At 45.3% G+C, this 15,793-nt stretch overlaps 1 protein-coding gene across 50 annotated transcripts in view; it reads left to right on the top strand.

Annotated features, from left to right (window-relative positions):
- The first annotated feature begins 874 nt into the window (after positions 1 to 874).
- The window catches only part of LOC137429030 (chromodomain-helicase-DNA-binding protein 5), a 115,981-nt gene continuing 101,062 nt past the window's right edge, over positions 875 to 15,793 (top strand). For 33 of the 50 annotated variants that reach the window (XM_078780973.1, XM_078780972.1, XM_078780971.1 and 30 more), the window contains exons 1-2: positions 961 to 1,152; positions 2,236 to 2,351. In XM_078780973.1, the coding sequence (XP_078637099.1) occupies positions 1,107 to 1,152; positions 2,236 to 2,351 (162 nt within the window). In that variant the 5' untranslated portion in view covers positions 961 to 1,106. Of the gene's footprint in view, positions 1,153 to 1,724; positions 1,864 to 2,235; positions 2,352 to 15,793 lie in introns of those variants that run through there. The other 17 variants (XM_078780985.1, XM_078780984.1, XM_078780979.1 and 14 more) reach the window with 5 other exon arrangements.

Raw genomic sequence — 15,793 nt, 5'->3', positions numbered from 1 at the left:
GGGTGTGTTCAGCAAAAACGAGATGAAAATTGACCTTTCCCCCGGTCAACAGGTACCAGAACGCGTGTCAATGTGAAAGGAGCCGAACATGACGAAGTTTCTGTGAAGGTGTTATCAGGTGTTCACTTGCATCCGCGCACACCAGCAAAAATAGGTCACGTGACAATTTGCAGGAAATCTTGTTCTTCCCGAGGTAATGTTAAAAATGAAATTGGACAGGAAAAAACAACCGCCGATTGAACTCGGAAGGTAAGACATTTGAGGGAATTCATCCAATGGTGGACTTGCCGAGCAAAGTGCAGGCCGTTTGTGGGGACTGAAAAATGGGAAAGTGGGGATTGGTGGGGGGCGTTGCATGGGTGCTTACAGTTTGAAGGAAGGGATGGAAGAAAATGATGGGTTTGGGGTGGATGAAAGAAAATGGGGGAGGGGCGTGGATGGAAGAGGGAAGAGGGAAGAGGAGGGGAGCGGTTGCAAGGGGAGGGGCAGCGGGTCCGAGGGGAGGGGCAACAAGGCTAGAGGTCGGTCGCAGGCTGTTGTTGAAACAAGCCTTATCTGAGGTGTCCGTAAAGGCTTTTATGGATTTTCTTTTTACTCTTTTTCACCAACTGGATGAAAACTAATACAGATGTCTGTGTAGAAGTGAGAAAGTATTAACAGTTCGGGTACCAAATCGTATTTACAGTCATAAACAATAACAGTAATAATCATGATGATAATTTTAATAGCCGTCGTTACAGATGAACAACAAACATCGCCCACAGTGTCCAACATCATCGGAGGTGCCTGGGATAACCAGGTCGCTGCTGGCTCCCAGGTCGGCAGGGACGGTGGTGGGGGCGCATTGGGGGTGTGGGGAACGTGGTGGGAGATCACGTGACACCGTCGCTAACTAGCTGGTTAACATTATGGGATGTCGTTGTCAGGGACGACGGGAGCGTGACGTCATGGCGCGCATGTGCAGAAGAGGTGGGGGCCGAAAGGGGGGGGCTCCTTTTGTGGTGAGAAGCGACGAGGCGGGAGCGATGCTTTGGGTTGTCTGACTCGGCGCCATCTTTGCGAGACCCTCTGAGGAACTTCGGTCCGTCAGACACTCACGATTCGTCATGTCGTCTGCGTCACCACAGTTGGATGACGACGACACTTATAAAGGTATAGGATCGTCGATCGTCGACCTCGGTGCTGTCTCGTGTCCGTGTTTAACGAGCCGGACGCCTTTGTCGTGGGTTCGGCGCCCTTTATCGTCTCATTTTCACCCCCTGTTTGTGTTGAAGCGTGTGCTGTGCCGGCCTGGCCGCGCTGGGCACGCGTTTTCAAGTTTTCCGCGCCGCTCCCGCCCAGCTGAGCAGCGGTGCCGGCGATTGGAAAGCGTGCGAGGGTCCGGGGAGGGGACCTGGGCATTGGGAACGAGTTTGTCTCTTTTAGCGTTTGTTCGATCAGCGTCGAGTCTGTCTGCGTGAGGGGAGGGGCTCGTTGTCGGTGTCCCCCTCCCCCAGCTCGCTCACCCCTCCCTTTGCTCCCTCCCTCCCAAGCCCACTCGCTCCCCTCCCCTCGATTTCCTCCTCTTTCCTATCGGCCTGTTGTGCTCCGCCTTCCGCATTGCAGCCCCGCCCACTCCCTCGACGCGTACTTCTCTAAAGGTAAACTCCATGCTCGATTGGTACGCTTGGTTCGAGCCACGCCTACGGTCACGTCCGATTGGTCCAACCCTTTGTAAACTCCACCCACAACATGTCAATTTTCCCTCTGGTTTTGACGTCGTGATACGGGCTGGAGTTGGCGCCTGGCGAGGCCTACGCACCATTTGTACCATTTTACCGTAATATTTTGGCATGTACTCGAGTTTATCAAAACCCTTGTATGGTAAGAACTACGTCTTTAGTAAGAACAACTCACCACAGCACATGTTAACGTGTACACGCGGGTTTTTTTTTTTCTACTTCCCCATTGGCATTACGACCTTTTCGCTGAAAACCACCGACATGGTCTTGAGTAGAAGACCTGTGCTAAGAACTTGTGTTTCGGCATCGGCCGTGTACAGACTTGCGTGTTGGCGGCGCTCCCAAAGACCATTACAGATCAAGGTTCCATTGAAAGAGCCAGTAGGCCTTTGTGTTCGGGCCTAGTTATGTGGGACGTTTCCTCCTGGAAAGTGTCGGCACCTTCTGTGTTGTACTGTGCTTCGGACAGACTCACAAACAATCGGTTATTCCTTGTCCTGTGTCTGGTCTCCAGACAATTTTGAAGATATGGACCTGCCCTCCGAGGGCGAGAGCACTAAAGGGAAGAAGAAGAAGACGTCAAAGAAAAGCAAGGACCGACTTACGAAGTCCAAAAAGAGAAAAAAGGAGGTGGGTTTGATTTCTGCCTGTAACTACTAACTGTAAGGTGGTGTCCTGGTTGCAGACAAAACGAATGTTTCAGATTGTCCGTTCTCATTTCTTGTAATACTTATACGTAATCGTGTCAGACTTGACAAATAAATTTGAAGGTGAGAGGTGGTGATGTCATCTGAAGTCCACCAACTACCTTGTGGCGTACACAAAGCAACCTGAGCCCCCATCGTCCCTGCTGCGCACTCCTACGGTGCCTCCATTGGGATAGATGTTACATTTTGCTTTTTATCTTGGGAAGTTGCTGTTTGTATTACGTGTGTCACAGACACAACACGTCGTGGATGCTCCTACAAGGTCATCACTCTGTCACGTTGTCTCTCATCCTCCTCCCGCCCCCACCAGTAGTCTCTCTTTTAAATGAGCGTCACACGGATGGGAACCTTATCCATGTTGAGCGTCTTCACATTGTTTTGATGGATTATGTGTACATAGATGACCTCGTCGCAATGCTCTCTCTTGGCAGCACTGATTTATCGTGACCTATTATTGCACTATGGACTATCAGGGGTCAAACATTTTGGGTTGTACATGAGTCCTGAAACATTTGAGCTGACAAACGGGGAATTCTTATTAGAAAAAAAATATTTTAAAAACCCTGGATTGTCCCTGTTTGATGCTCCCATCGGGTCCCCTGGCTCTTGGTTACAACGCAGGTTCAAATCGTACACACCGTACACGGCTTCCTCCAACGTGTTAAAAAATGTTCACCAGTCTAAAAACATCGAATTTATTTATTTTATTTGAGCCGATGTACTGTTTCACCTTCATTTATCAAATCCAGGCGAGTGTTGAATTGAAGCATAATGAGATCAATTAGTGTTTGTCAATTGTTGTTATTATTATTATTTATATATTATATGCTGAGCAGGAAAGCATTGTTCAACTGATTGTTTGTTTTTATTTACTTATGCAGCATGTTTTGTAAGTCCAGCAATATAATTGATGCAGCATAAAAGTGCCCCCCCCCCCCCCCTCCCATGAATACCTTTTATTTGAAGCATCTCATGGTTATATGAATGTTAATGATTGCATGGGTCACTATGGCAAATGACGAGTTTAACACACATCACGCACACATGACATGCACCACGCGCACGCACGTCTTCCACAAACCGGCTGGTCAAGCCTGATGCTTGCCTAAGTAGTTAGGACAGGTATGTGCCATTTGTTCAGGGTGCCTGCGATAACTCTCCTACTCTCGAGGAAGGACACCCTGGGATATTTAATGTCCGCCGACTGATGCTGTCAGACGGGCTGTCCAATTTAATGTCCAGATTAATGAATCGCCCTGCCTGTGAAACACCAGGATAACAGTTTCATATCTGGCTCGAGATTCAAACCCATGCCGGACAGATTCTGTGTGTGTAATTCCGTGCCATCCTACCAGCCCTATTTTTACTGCCCTTTCCAGGCATGAAATCTGTTTTTTATGCCTCCGCCCTCGAAGGTGGCCGAAGGCATTATGTTTTCGGGCTGTACATCCATCTGTCTGTCCGTCCGTCCGGGCTAAACCTCGTTTTTCTCAGCAACCGCATGTCCGATTGAGGCGAAACTTTCAGCGTAGGAGTGACACCCATGCAGAATGTTTTTATCATAATTGTGACGTCATAGGTCACGTGGTATGGCAGCCATATTGGAATAACACAAATGATTAAAAAATTATTTCTCGCAAAACGCTGAATGGAAAAATTTAAAACTTGCCACATTGTCAAGTACTCGCAATGGGGAACAAAAGCATGATAATGATGACATCATAGGTGAAGTGGTGTACCAGCCAAAAATGTTTTAATCTAATTCCTTATCCTAAAAATCTGAAATTGCATGGACATGATATATGACCCATTTGTATTGAAATATTAAATTTATGACATCACAGGTCACATGGTTTGGCAGCCATATTTGATTTAACCTAAAACCTTTAAAAAACATCTTCTCCCAAACCACCAAATCAATTGACTCAAAACTTTGTGTGTCAATGACTAGGCATGGCGATTAAAAGGTGATCACGGAAATATCATTGGTCACATGTTGTGCCAACCATATTGGATTGAAGGGAAATATTAAATAATTATATCTCTGCAAGCGCTTTTCATTTTTTTTATTTTTGTATACAAGATCGAGGCTCGTTTAAGAGCTAAAATCCTATCGATCGCTTACCCTATCGAACACCATTGTTGCATATAGTTTGAAATTTATGACATCATAGGTCACGTGGTTTGGCAGCCATCTTGGATAGAAAAACGAATCTTATCCATCGACACGAAACTTCACAAACGTGATCCACTACCCATACATATGCAGAGTGTACATTTTTAAGGTCATATGTCACGTGGTGTGGCAGCCATATTAGCTTGAAAGGCGATAATTAAAAAAATCCCTTCTCTGAAACCGCTTCACGGATCGATGCGAAACCTGTCATGGCTGGTGAAAATCTTATACTTGAAAACAGCTGAAGGGATTTAAATCAAACTTGTTTATTTTTAGGACAGTGAACGAAGACATCTACCCGTTGTGGGACTATGTGGAGGTATATTGGCGACAGTCGCATTGCTCTAGTTTATTTTTGAAGAACTATTCCAACAGTTTAACAATAACTACATTTGACAGCAATTAGCTGTTGCTCCTTCTTCGTCCTGTGAGTCTTGTTCTTCCTCTTCCTCTGGCTCTTCCTCTTCCTCATCTTTTTCTTATTCTTCTTCCTATTCTCCTTCCTATTTCCATTTGACATGGCCGTTTTTGTCAAATCGTCCACAAGATGATTTTTTTTTTTTTTTGAGAGATGGCAAGTCTTGAGTTTGTCTATCTAGTGATGGGTGAATAATTCCTGCCCTGTTGGTTTTGGTTGCTAATTAATTGGAGGACAGCCTTTTGCCTGGTTCTTAGAGTTTTTTGATCCTACAGTAACATGTAATTTTACTATCAACGTGTTCTTTTTAATAACCAACCAACCTCATTGATTTAGTCTTTCTCTCTTGTAATGTTTTTGGCTCAATCATCCTTCATTACCTGAGGGCCACAGAACAAAAACACCAATAACCCCTGAATGACACTCGAAGTATTTCCCATGGAATGACGTGTTTCCCATCCTTCATTTTTGATAGATGAACAAACTTTTTCACAATAGATTAAGTTCATGTAATCGTTGTGAAGTTCAGCGATGAAGCAAATTAGCTCGCGGTATTGGGCTAAAAAAGCCCCTGTGCTGGACAACTCCATTGCTGGACTGATTTTACGGACTACACTAGGCCTACACTGCCTGCGCAGGCATTAGAATAACGCTGTGTATGAACATTTGGAAGTGTTTGAATTTTGATGAGAGTTGCTCCAATTATGGACAAATTTGGCTGAACTTAAAACTGTAGCGATTTTTACCCTTTTGCCAAAATTATTCATAACATGGGGCTTCAAGATACCTGTTCACCACCATCTTCGGTCATCCCCATCTACAACCATGATCCTTTCTTCTGCATTAACCCTCCCGAACCCCACCTCTTTCCAGGGTTGCAGTTTTTCCTTCCATTTCTGTGATTGAGAGTTTGTGGCTGTATCTTTCTCGCTCACCCCTGTATTATCCCCTTGCTCTCATTCTTCCCCATGTCCCTCCACGGCTCCCTCTAGTTTGTCCCGCAACCCCACTGTTGGTGACCTCACTGCCCTTCCCCATCTCTTTCCACTGTTCTTTTCGTACTGTTACATCCTGATGATCCATTCTGTGTTCTAGCGCCTCCACGAGCCCCGACACTATTAAAGCCTGGGCATCAGCGTTCATTTTATTTTGTATATTTTGGTGACATTGACAAGTGCCAATGGAAGTCGTACCATTTGTGTTTAGCCATTATTTACGAATGTCCTTGTATTCAATGTGACATTGTACTGTTCTTTACTCTTTGTCCTGCATGTGATTTATGTACAAAGTCTAGCATGAGCCTTAGTTACTACGACTGCCACTACTGTTCCCACTACTTTTACTGTTACTATTAATACTATTACCTACTAATATTAATACTATTACCTACTAATATTTATACTACTACCTACTAATATTAATACTACTACTATTATGACTACTTTTAATACGACTATTACTACAACCTACTACTACCTACCACTGTACTATTACTGCTACTTTTACTACTACTATTATGACTACTTTTAATACGACTTACTACTACCTACTACTACACTTACTACTACCTACTACTACACTACTACACTATTACACTATGACTGCTACTATGCCTGCTACTATTATTGCTAATATTACTGCTACTATTACGACTACTATTACTACTACTATTACGACTACTTTTAATGCGATTATTACTACTACTACTACTTCTTACTGCTGCCATTGCTGCTACTATTCCTGCTACTTTTACTACTACTATTATGACTACTTTTAATACAACTATTACTACTACCTACTACTACATATTACTAGTACCTACTGCTACTATTACTACTACTTTTACAACTACTATTACGACTACTTTTAATATGTCTATTACTGCTACAAACTTTGCTACTAATTTTACTGCTACTATTACTACTACATAATACTATTGTTACTACTATTACTATTTATGATACCATTATTACTTATGATACTATATATTACAATTACTTTTCTACTATTACTTTACTACTATACCTGGTGTTGGCCTAATGGTTAGGGTGGTGTGCTTGGGATCCTAAGGTCCTGAATTTTAATCCCGTTGAATTAATGATAGGTGTGGCTCACTCAGCCTGTCATCCTTCCGAGGTCGGCAAAATGAGTACCAAATAACTGGTTATAGAGAGGCATTGCATCAGTGGCAGACGCGCCCACTGAAAATGATGCAACCAGCAGCCAGGTGGCTGCACATGAACCACCCACCACTTTACTACTGCTCCTACTACCACCACAACCACAGCTCCAATTAATTACACCTTCTTGGGTTAGCAGTGGAATGGAACCGGAAGTATTTCATGGACCGGCTGGTTTCACTGTTGGTGGTAGGAATCTAATCTAATCAAATCAAGGTAGAAGTTTCACTTTTTGCTCCCTCCTCGCCCCTGTGTGCAATGCTGTGCCCCTGTGCAGTATGCGCAGCGAGGGGGCTGGACGAGGAGTGTGGGATTGGGAGGGAAGTGTTTGTATTAAAAAAGAAAAGAAAAAAAAGTCTCGGCTCGTGTGAGACCCTCAACACATTAAACACAAAAAACATAAATGGACACATAAAACATACAAAAAAGGGAGTGGGAGACAAGAAGGGGAAGTGCACAAGCACAACAAGAGTAGAGAATAGGGACATCAGTAGGTCTGTGGAAGGAAGAGGGCTGGGGAGGGTGGGGTGTGGGGTTACACAGTATAAAACAAATTGACACCACTAGGAATTTCAGGAATGAAACCGGAGTTTGAAAGAGGTGGATTTGGGGTGTACTAATGGGGCTAGAAAAGATCAAGGTTTCGGATGGGGGAAGATAAGAGATGGTGGTGTGCAGCTGTTTTGAATACCTGGAGGGATGAGTGGGATTGCAGAGAGTGTGGGATTCTGTTCCAGAGGTGGGAAAAAGATGAAGGAAAGACTGAAGGTGAGCAGGGTGTCTTGATTATGGAAGTTTCACCAGAAAAGGGTTCCTGGCAGATCTTGTGCGTCCTGAAAGAATATTTGGGGGACAGAGCGCAGACAGAGCAGGGGGAGCTAGGCCGGAGAGGAGTCTGTAGGCCCTCAGAGATAGCTTCATCGCGGGAGATTCCAATAATTCTGAAAGCTTTGGTTTGGACAGCGTGAAGCCGAGCTCGGTGTGAGGCAGGAGCACCGGCCCATAGGGGAGAACAGTATTCCATTGAGCTGCGAATGAAAGCCTTGTATGTGGTGAGGGGCTCAGAACTGCCCAGAAAGGACTTCGCACGACGGAGGATGCCCAGTCGGCGACTGGCTTTGGAGGCCAGCTTGGAAATGTGGTTTTCCCAAGAAAGATCATGGCAGATAGTGAGACCCAAAAGCTTGAGCGACAGAACTTCTTGGAGAGAATTGTTGAGAAAGTAGATGGGAGGGTTGTCCAGTCGATCTTTTCGGAGAGACATAGTAAGAGTGTGAGATTTGTCAGGATTGAAAGACATGTTCCACTTGTTTGACCAGTCTGTGATTTTGTCTAAGTCTTCAGAGAGTGAGGAGGCTGCAGACTGCCGATCTGAGGGAAGAGGAATGGAGCGGCAGAGAGTGGTCATCAGCAAAGAGATAGAGAGGATTTTCAAGAGAGTCAGAGAGATCATTGATGAAGACCAGAAAAAGCACAGGGCCCAGAACACTGCCTTGGGGAACTCCAGCCTGAACAGGAAGAGGAGATGAGAGAAACCCATTCAGGGCCACACGTTGACGACGACTAGAGAGGAAGTCCGCCAGCCATGCGTGGAGATTTCCATGGATACCATAAGAGGAGAGTTTGGTGAGCAGAGCGGGGTGCCAGACCGTATCGAAGGCACGTGATATGTCGAGGGAGACAGCTCTAATTTCCTGTTTGGCATTGAGGACCTCCATCCATTGTTGAGACAGCAGAAGCAGCATGTCAAGAGTAGAGTGACCTGGTCTGAAACCAAATTGATGATCAGAGATCAAGCCATTGGAGAAGAGGAAAGATTTCATATCCGAAGCAATGATGGATTCCATGACTTTGCTGATAATTGGGAGAAGGCTGATTGGTCTGTAGTTGCTAGGATCTGTTTTTGTGCAAAGCGGTGATGTTGGCTGATTTCCAAGCAGATGGCAGTTGACCTTGAGCAAAAGAGAGGGTGAAGAGAACAGAGAGAGGGTGAGATAGAGTGGCAGAGCAGGATTTTAGGACCCGTGGGCTGATGCCGTCAGGTCCAGTTGCAGAATCAGAGTCGAGGGTTGACAGAAACTTTTCCACCTTGTCAGGAGGAAAGGACACTGAGTCAAGGAGCAGCTGGGTACGACTGGGTATGGTGGGTACAGAGAGGGATGGGTTTGGGACACAAGATTTAGAGGCAAACAGAGTTGAGGCATTCAGCTTTTTCACGTGCGGAGTCAGCTGTGTAGCCGTTGGAGGTAAGGGAGGGGATGGAGGGGGAACAAACACCAGAAACAGATTTGACCAGACGCCACCAGGATTTGGAAGAGGGAGACAGATAAGAGAGTTCTGTCTTGAGAATGGAGAGATATTGTTTCCTGGCTCTCCTGAGGGTGGACACACACTTGTTTCGGGCTTTGTGAAAGGAAATGAGATTTCCTTCCGTTGGATTTGCTTTCCAGGAGACGAAGGCAAGTTGTTTCTGGGCAACAGCCTCACCACAAGATTCCGTGTACCATGGACGGGAGGAAGGGTATGACAACTGAAGACGAGATGGTATAAATCTGTGCATGAGAGAGAGCAATTTACTTTGGAACAATTCCCAGGATGAGTTGATGTCAGAGGTGGTAGAGATGGGAGACCAGTCCAGATGATTGATGGCTGCTTGAAGACCGTGCCATTTGGCCTGAGTGAAATGCCAGACTCGTCGACGCTGAGCAGGCTCCCTGAGAATGGTCAGAGAGATGTCCACTTTAACAAGGACATGATCAGATGATCTGATTGGAGCAGAAGAAGAGCAGCAGACATTTTCAGCGAAGTTAGTCATAACAAAGTCCAGAAGAGAAGATGCTCCGTTGACTGAGATCCGGGTCGGGAAATTGACAGATTGTGTCAGTCCCAGTGAGTCGCAGAAGTCCTTTGCTGAGGAGCCATGGCTGGTGAGAGAGGTACCCACACCCAGCCAACTGGCATGATGACAGTTGAAATCGCCACATATGAGGAAGAGGGAGTTGGGATGAGTAGATAGAAGTTGGTCCATATTATCAGACAGCGAGATGTAGATGGAGTCATCACTGTTTGGTGGACGGTACAACACACATATGAACAAGAGGTGGGAGCGAAGGGGAAGCCGTAGCCAGAGGTATTCCTGGGGGTGAGGTGGGGAGAGTGCAGTGCAGGGCGAGTGAGGAAGAGAGTTTTTGATAAAGATAGCAACCCCACCTCCAGGACGAGGCTCAGGTCTATCATACCGGAGGAGGGAGTAACCCGGGAGAGATGCTAAGGAATCAGAGACATCATGAAGGAGGAAAGTTTCTGTTAAGCAAGATCACGTCTGTTTTGACAGAAGCAACCTGTATGGAGAGATTAGTTAAGTTTGAGCGAAGGCCCCGGATGTTTGAGGTCCATACCGTTAATGAAGAGGAAGGCGGAGCATCGGATACAGAGCAGGGGGGAGGAGGGGTAGGGTAAGATGTGGAAGAGGTAGGGAGAGCTGTTGAAGGTGTGTCAGAGATTTCAGAATAGCTCAGAGAAAGGGAAGGATGGGGTGGACAAAAAGTTTGATTGTGATTGGGTGAGGCACAATGAGGTGTTATTTGAGGAGGGGTAAGAGCGAGGCAGAAGGTTGGGGGAGATGGAGGTGAGAGTTGGAAGGGGGAAGAAGCGGGGAGGACGCTTTGAGTAGGGGGAGTGAGAGGGGGGAAATTGAGAAGAAATGAGGGTGGGGAGATTTGAAGGGGAGGGGGGAGTTTGGGAGGGAAGGGACAAGGGGAGGGATTTGAAAGGGATGAGATATGGGGGAGATTTGGAGGGGAGGGGTGAGGGAGGAGTCTAGGAGGGGCGAGGGAGAGTCTTGGAGGGGAGGGGTGAGGGGGTAGTTTAGGAGGGAGGGGGCAAGGGGGGAGATTTGAAAGGGATGGGTGATGGGGAGGATTAGGAGGGGAGGGGAAAGGGGGAAGATTTGAAAGGGATGGGTGATGGGGAAGATTTGGAGGGGAGGGGTGATGGGGAAGATTTGGAGGGGAGGGGTGAGATTGGATTTTAGAAAGTGTACGATTAATGGGAAACGAACATTTATTGCAAAATGAGTTTCTTGTGACCTTCGAGTTAAAAATACGTTTAAGGACGCTGGATGGAGGATGGAGTGCAGGAGAGTTTAGGGAATGTAGAAAAAAGGCACTATAGGAGATGGAATTTTTTTTTGGGATGAATAGATTTGGTGAGCAAGTCGAAAGCAGCCTTTTGAAGAAGAAGAAGAAGAAGAAAAAGGTGTTATCATATATGACGGAATGCAGAACTTGAGGGGAAAGTGTAAACATTGAAGGTTAATCACAGTGAACACTATCTGGGGAAATGGGGGAGAAACTCGTGGTCGAAGAACGAACGAACGAACGAATAAGAATGAATAAACGAATGAGAACAAAGAATAAGAACAGAGAAGGAAATGTTTTTTTGTTTGTTTTTGTTGTTGTTGAGATTTACACAAGGAAGTAGGCTATGGGGTGAAAAGACAGGGAAAACAGAGAACGAAAGTTATTGGATCACAAACGACGGACCGCTGAGAGAAAAACAAAGCCTCAAGGTTGTACACTGTATAAGGCCTCAAGACACGACACAAATTAACACGATTTTCAATACAGGTATGAAAGATTTGCACCGAAAATCTTCCTCGGGACACAATATACGTACACACACCATAAAATAAATACAGTTATAACGAAAATACAAATGGGAACAATTACTTAACTTCGATTTCAAATCGCTCGCGACGCGGCAAACAGACGATTAATTTATGAAAGATAAATACCGAGAAACTTCCAAGGTGCACACTAGAACTTCACACACCGAAAGATAAATACAGTTTCGACAAAATACAATTGTGAACAGACTTAACTTTGAAAACGTGGAGACCGTGTGGAGCTTCGAGAATCCCTGCCGCCGTCTCCAAGATCTCGCGAGACGGGGCGTATGCTGTCTTCCAGTGCTGTTTCAAAATCCATTTGCGCTCGTCGTCCGTTGAATTACCAGCCATCGTTAAATTTCCACTTCACCTGCAAATAATAGATGTATTATAGAAAAAATTACGAAAATAAAAATATAAAAAATGGTAATAATGATTTTAATGAATTCCAGTATTAAATGAATCCTAGCACCACTATTATAATACTGGTATAATCCTTACTGTATACCTACTTTTGCAGCCCCGTGTGTGTGTGTGTGTGTGTGTGTGTGTGTGTGTGTGTGTGTGTGTGTGTGTGTGTGTGTGTGTGTGTGTGTGTGTGTGTGTGTGTGTGTGTGTGTGTGTGTGTGTGTGTGTGTGTGTGTGTGTGTGTGTGTGTGTGTGTGTGTGTGTGTGTGTGTGTGTGTGTGTGTGTGTGTGTGTGTGTGTGTGTGTATATATATATATATATATATATATACAGATACAGTGGAACCTTGACTTACGAGTGCCCCAACTTACGAGTTTTTCGAGATACGAGCCGTCGCTCCGGCAGTTTATTGCTTTGAGATGCGAGGCGAGATCCGAGTTACGAGCTTTCGCCACCCGGTCACGTGGTTATCTTGCCGTTCAAGTACAGTACGTATCTCTGTCGTATAGCGATGCATTTTAGTTTTCGCATTTTGGTTATTTCGAGTTCACGCCGCCAGGTAGGTTCTGGTCACGTGGTTATCTTGCCGTTCAAGTACAGTACGTATCTCTGTCGTATAGCGATGCATTTTAGTTTTCGCATTTTGGTTATTTCGAGTTCACGCCGCCAGGTGGGTTCTGGTCACGTGGTTATCTTGCCGTTCAAGTACAGTACGTATCTCTGTCGTATAGCGATGCATTTTAGTTTTCGCATTTTGGTTATTTCGAGTTTACGCCGCCAGGTAGGTTCTGGTCACGTGGTTATCTTGCCGTTCAAGTACAGTACGTATCTCTGTCGTATAGCGATGCATTTTAGTTTTCGCATTTTGGTTATTTCGAGTTTACGCCGCCAGGTAGGTTCTGGTCACGTGGTTATCTTGCCGTGCACGTACAGTACGTATCTCTGTCGTATAGCGATGCATTTTAGTTTTCGCATTTTGGTTATTTCGGAAAATTTCATGTTCATGTCGAACATTTCATGTTCATGTTCATGTTTTCATGTTCATGCCATGCCAGGCCACAACTTGTTCAGAGTGCCGGCGATAGCTCGCCTTCTCTTTGTGGAAAACACGGTGAGATCCTTAACATCCAACAACTAATGGGACGCAAACGGGGCGCCCAGTTTAGCGGTACACACATTGATGAATCACCCTGCCTGTGATTCACCCATGACAGGTTATAGCTGGGTCGGGATTCAAACCCAGGCTGGACAGTTTAGACTTTAGAGTCAAGTGTGCGTACCTCCAGTCCAGGCCATCCTGCCAACTTGTATGCTGCATACAGGTGAAATATAAAGCGCGAGATATTTTTATATATACTGTATATTTAAAAAAAAATTGGTGTGGTTTTTGGCGGGCTGGAACGGATTAATAGCATTTCAATGCATTTCAATGGGGAAATTTGATTTGAGATACGAGCAATTTGAGTTACGAGCTCGGTCACGGAACGAATTAAACTCGTAAGTCAAGGTTCCACTGCATATATATATATATATATATATATATATATATATATATATACACATCGGATCTCCCGAAGCCCGTCCACGTTACAAAGGGGGGATTAAACCCTTTTTTCCCCTTGGGTCTTCGTGTCCACGAGGCCGAATCGCCACTTCGATCCTTTCCTTTCCTTTCCTTTCCAGCGAGCGTGAAAAAGGGTATCGGGTCGACGCCGCTTGTACCTTTGACCCACGCTGCCACGAAAACGGGGACCGGACCTCGCACAAGCCATGCTAATCGATTACGCCCGAGCGGTGTGCGTATCACGTGACTCGTGCCGTTACTTTTATGGAACCCGATTCGAGCGATTTTATTCGTATTATGCGAGGCCAATTAATGGAAGGGACGGGAACGGTCAAATCAGAGTAATAACAATTTATTATTTACTAGCTGAGGTACCCGGCTTCGCCCGGGTTGAATAAGAATAATACAAATATATGATGAAAGGAACGTATATTTTAGAGCAATATCACAGTACATTTCCTACATGACGTTTTTTCAATTTTCAATTTCTCAAAACCTCTGGGTATACAACATTTCTGGTTTTCTTACTTGGTGCCAAGACATAAAGATTGCTTGGTTTTCCAACCCTCGAGCAGCCCACGTACAGCTGGCCATGGGCAAACACTTGTTCTGTGAAGTTCAGGCCTACAACCTTCATCGATTGCCCCTGCGCCGTTGATGGACATAGCAAAACATAGCCTGATGGGGAACTGAATCCTCTTGAAGGAGAATGGAAGGTCAGGTGGAATAAGTGGTATCCTTGGAATGAATACTTTCTCTCCTCTGTATTGTCCTGAGAGGATGGTTGCCTCTAGGACATGCGGCATCATTTGCTGGTTTGTCAATCGTGTTCCATTACACAGCTTTGGTGGATCAAGATTCCTTAGAAGCATGATTGGGGCTCCCACCTTGAGAATCAACCTGTGTGTTGGGAGTCCTTGAGGCTGACGACTGTTGAGAAACTCAGTTGGGAGGTTTACTGCCTGATCTTCATGTCACTTTGGCAAGAGAATCATAATTTCTTTCATGACCGGGCAGCGAACGTCATTATGTGCGACATTACGTCACTCCTACGGACGTGAAAACATTTGTTTTCCTTAAAAATATATTTAAAATAAATAAAATAGTACATAAATTAACAATAAAAGAAGCTAAAAAACAATTTAAAATACAATAAAAAGCACATAAAAAATATATAAATATGTACGTACAGTATACTGTACGTACGCGCAACTGCTGATTCTCATTCAAAACAGAGGCGACGTACAGTATTCCTTTACTGTGTCTGTGTTAGCCATGGGTCCGAAGAAGGATAATGCTAGTGTTTCCAAGCGTAATGTGGTTACGATGGATGACAAGGTAAATCTGATTAAAAGGTATGGAAAAGGTGGAAAAGTGTCGGTGATAGCGCATGGACCTTGTCGCGAATCGGAACCGCAATGCGTCATGGGATCGGAAAGGGGCAATAGCGCCGCCACAAACTACACCATGGAATTGCAGCTGGCCCGGTTTTTTAAACCATTGATATTAAAATAAAAAGTAGCCTATAACCACCGGAATTTTATGCTGATTCCGAATCTGTGTCTAAAACTTTTCTCCGATGTGTAGTTCTTGAGTTATAAGCGGACATCCAGACAGAGACAGACACACACGCACACACACACAGACACTCCTTCTTTATTTATATAGATGTACAATGATTTGCAGAGACACAGAGCAGGCACTTAAACAATGTTACTTAAGCCCAGACACAGGGCCCACTCACGCACACGGGGAGAAGAAGAAAGGAAGTTCGCACGCCAAACGCGCTTTGCCGTCGGTCGCTCCGGGACAGCTCGCCCGGCGTGGCCCTCTGGCGGTCATGGCACGTATGCAGGAGAAGGCAGGCAGGAGGAGATCGCGCGGCTGTAGCCCGGAACAGGTCGTCTTCTCGAACGCGCGATTAATACAGCGCGGGGCACGGGGCAAGT

Source organism: Myxine glutinosa, chromosome 6, assembly GCF_964187855.1.
Source record: "Myxine glutinosa chromosome 6, kmMyxGlut1.1, whole genome shotgun sequence".
Classification (NCBI taxonomy): Eukaryota; Metazoa; Chordata; class Myxini; order Myxiniformes; family Myxinidae; genus Myxine; species Myxine glutinosa.
This window is presented reverse-complemented; position numbering and strand designations above follow the sequence as displayed.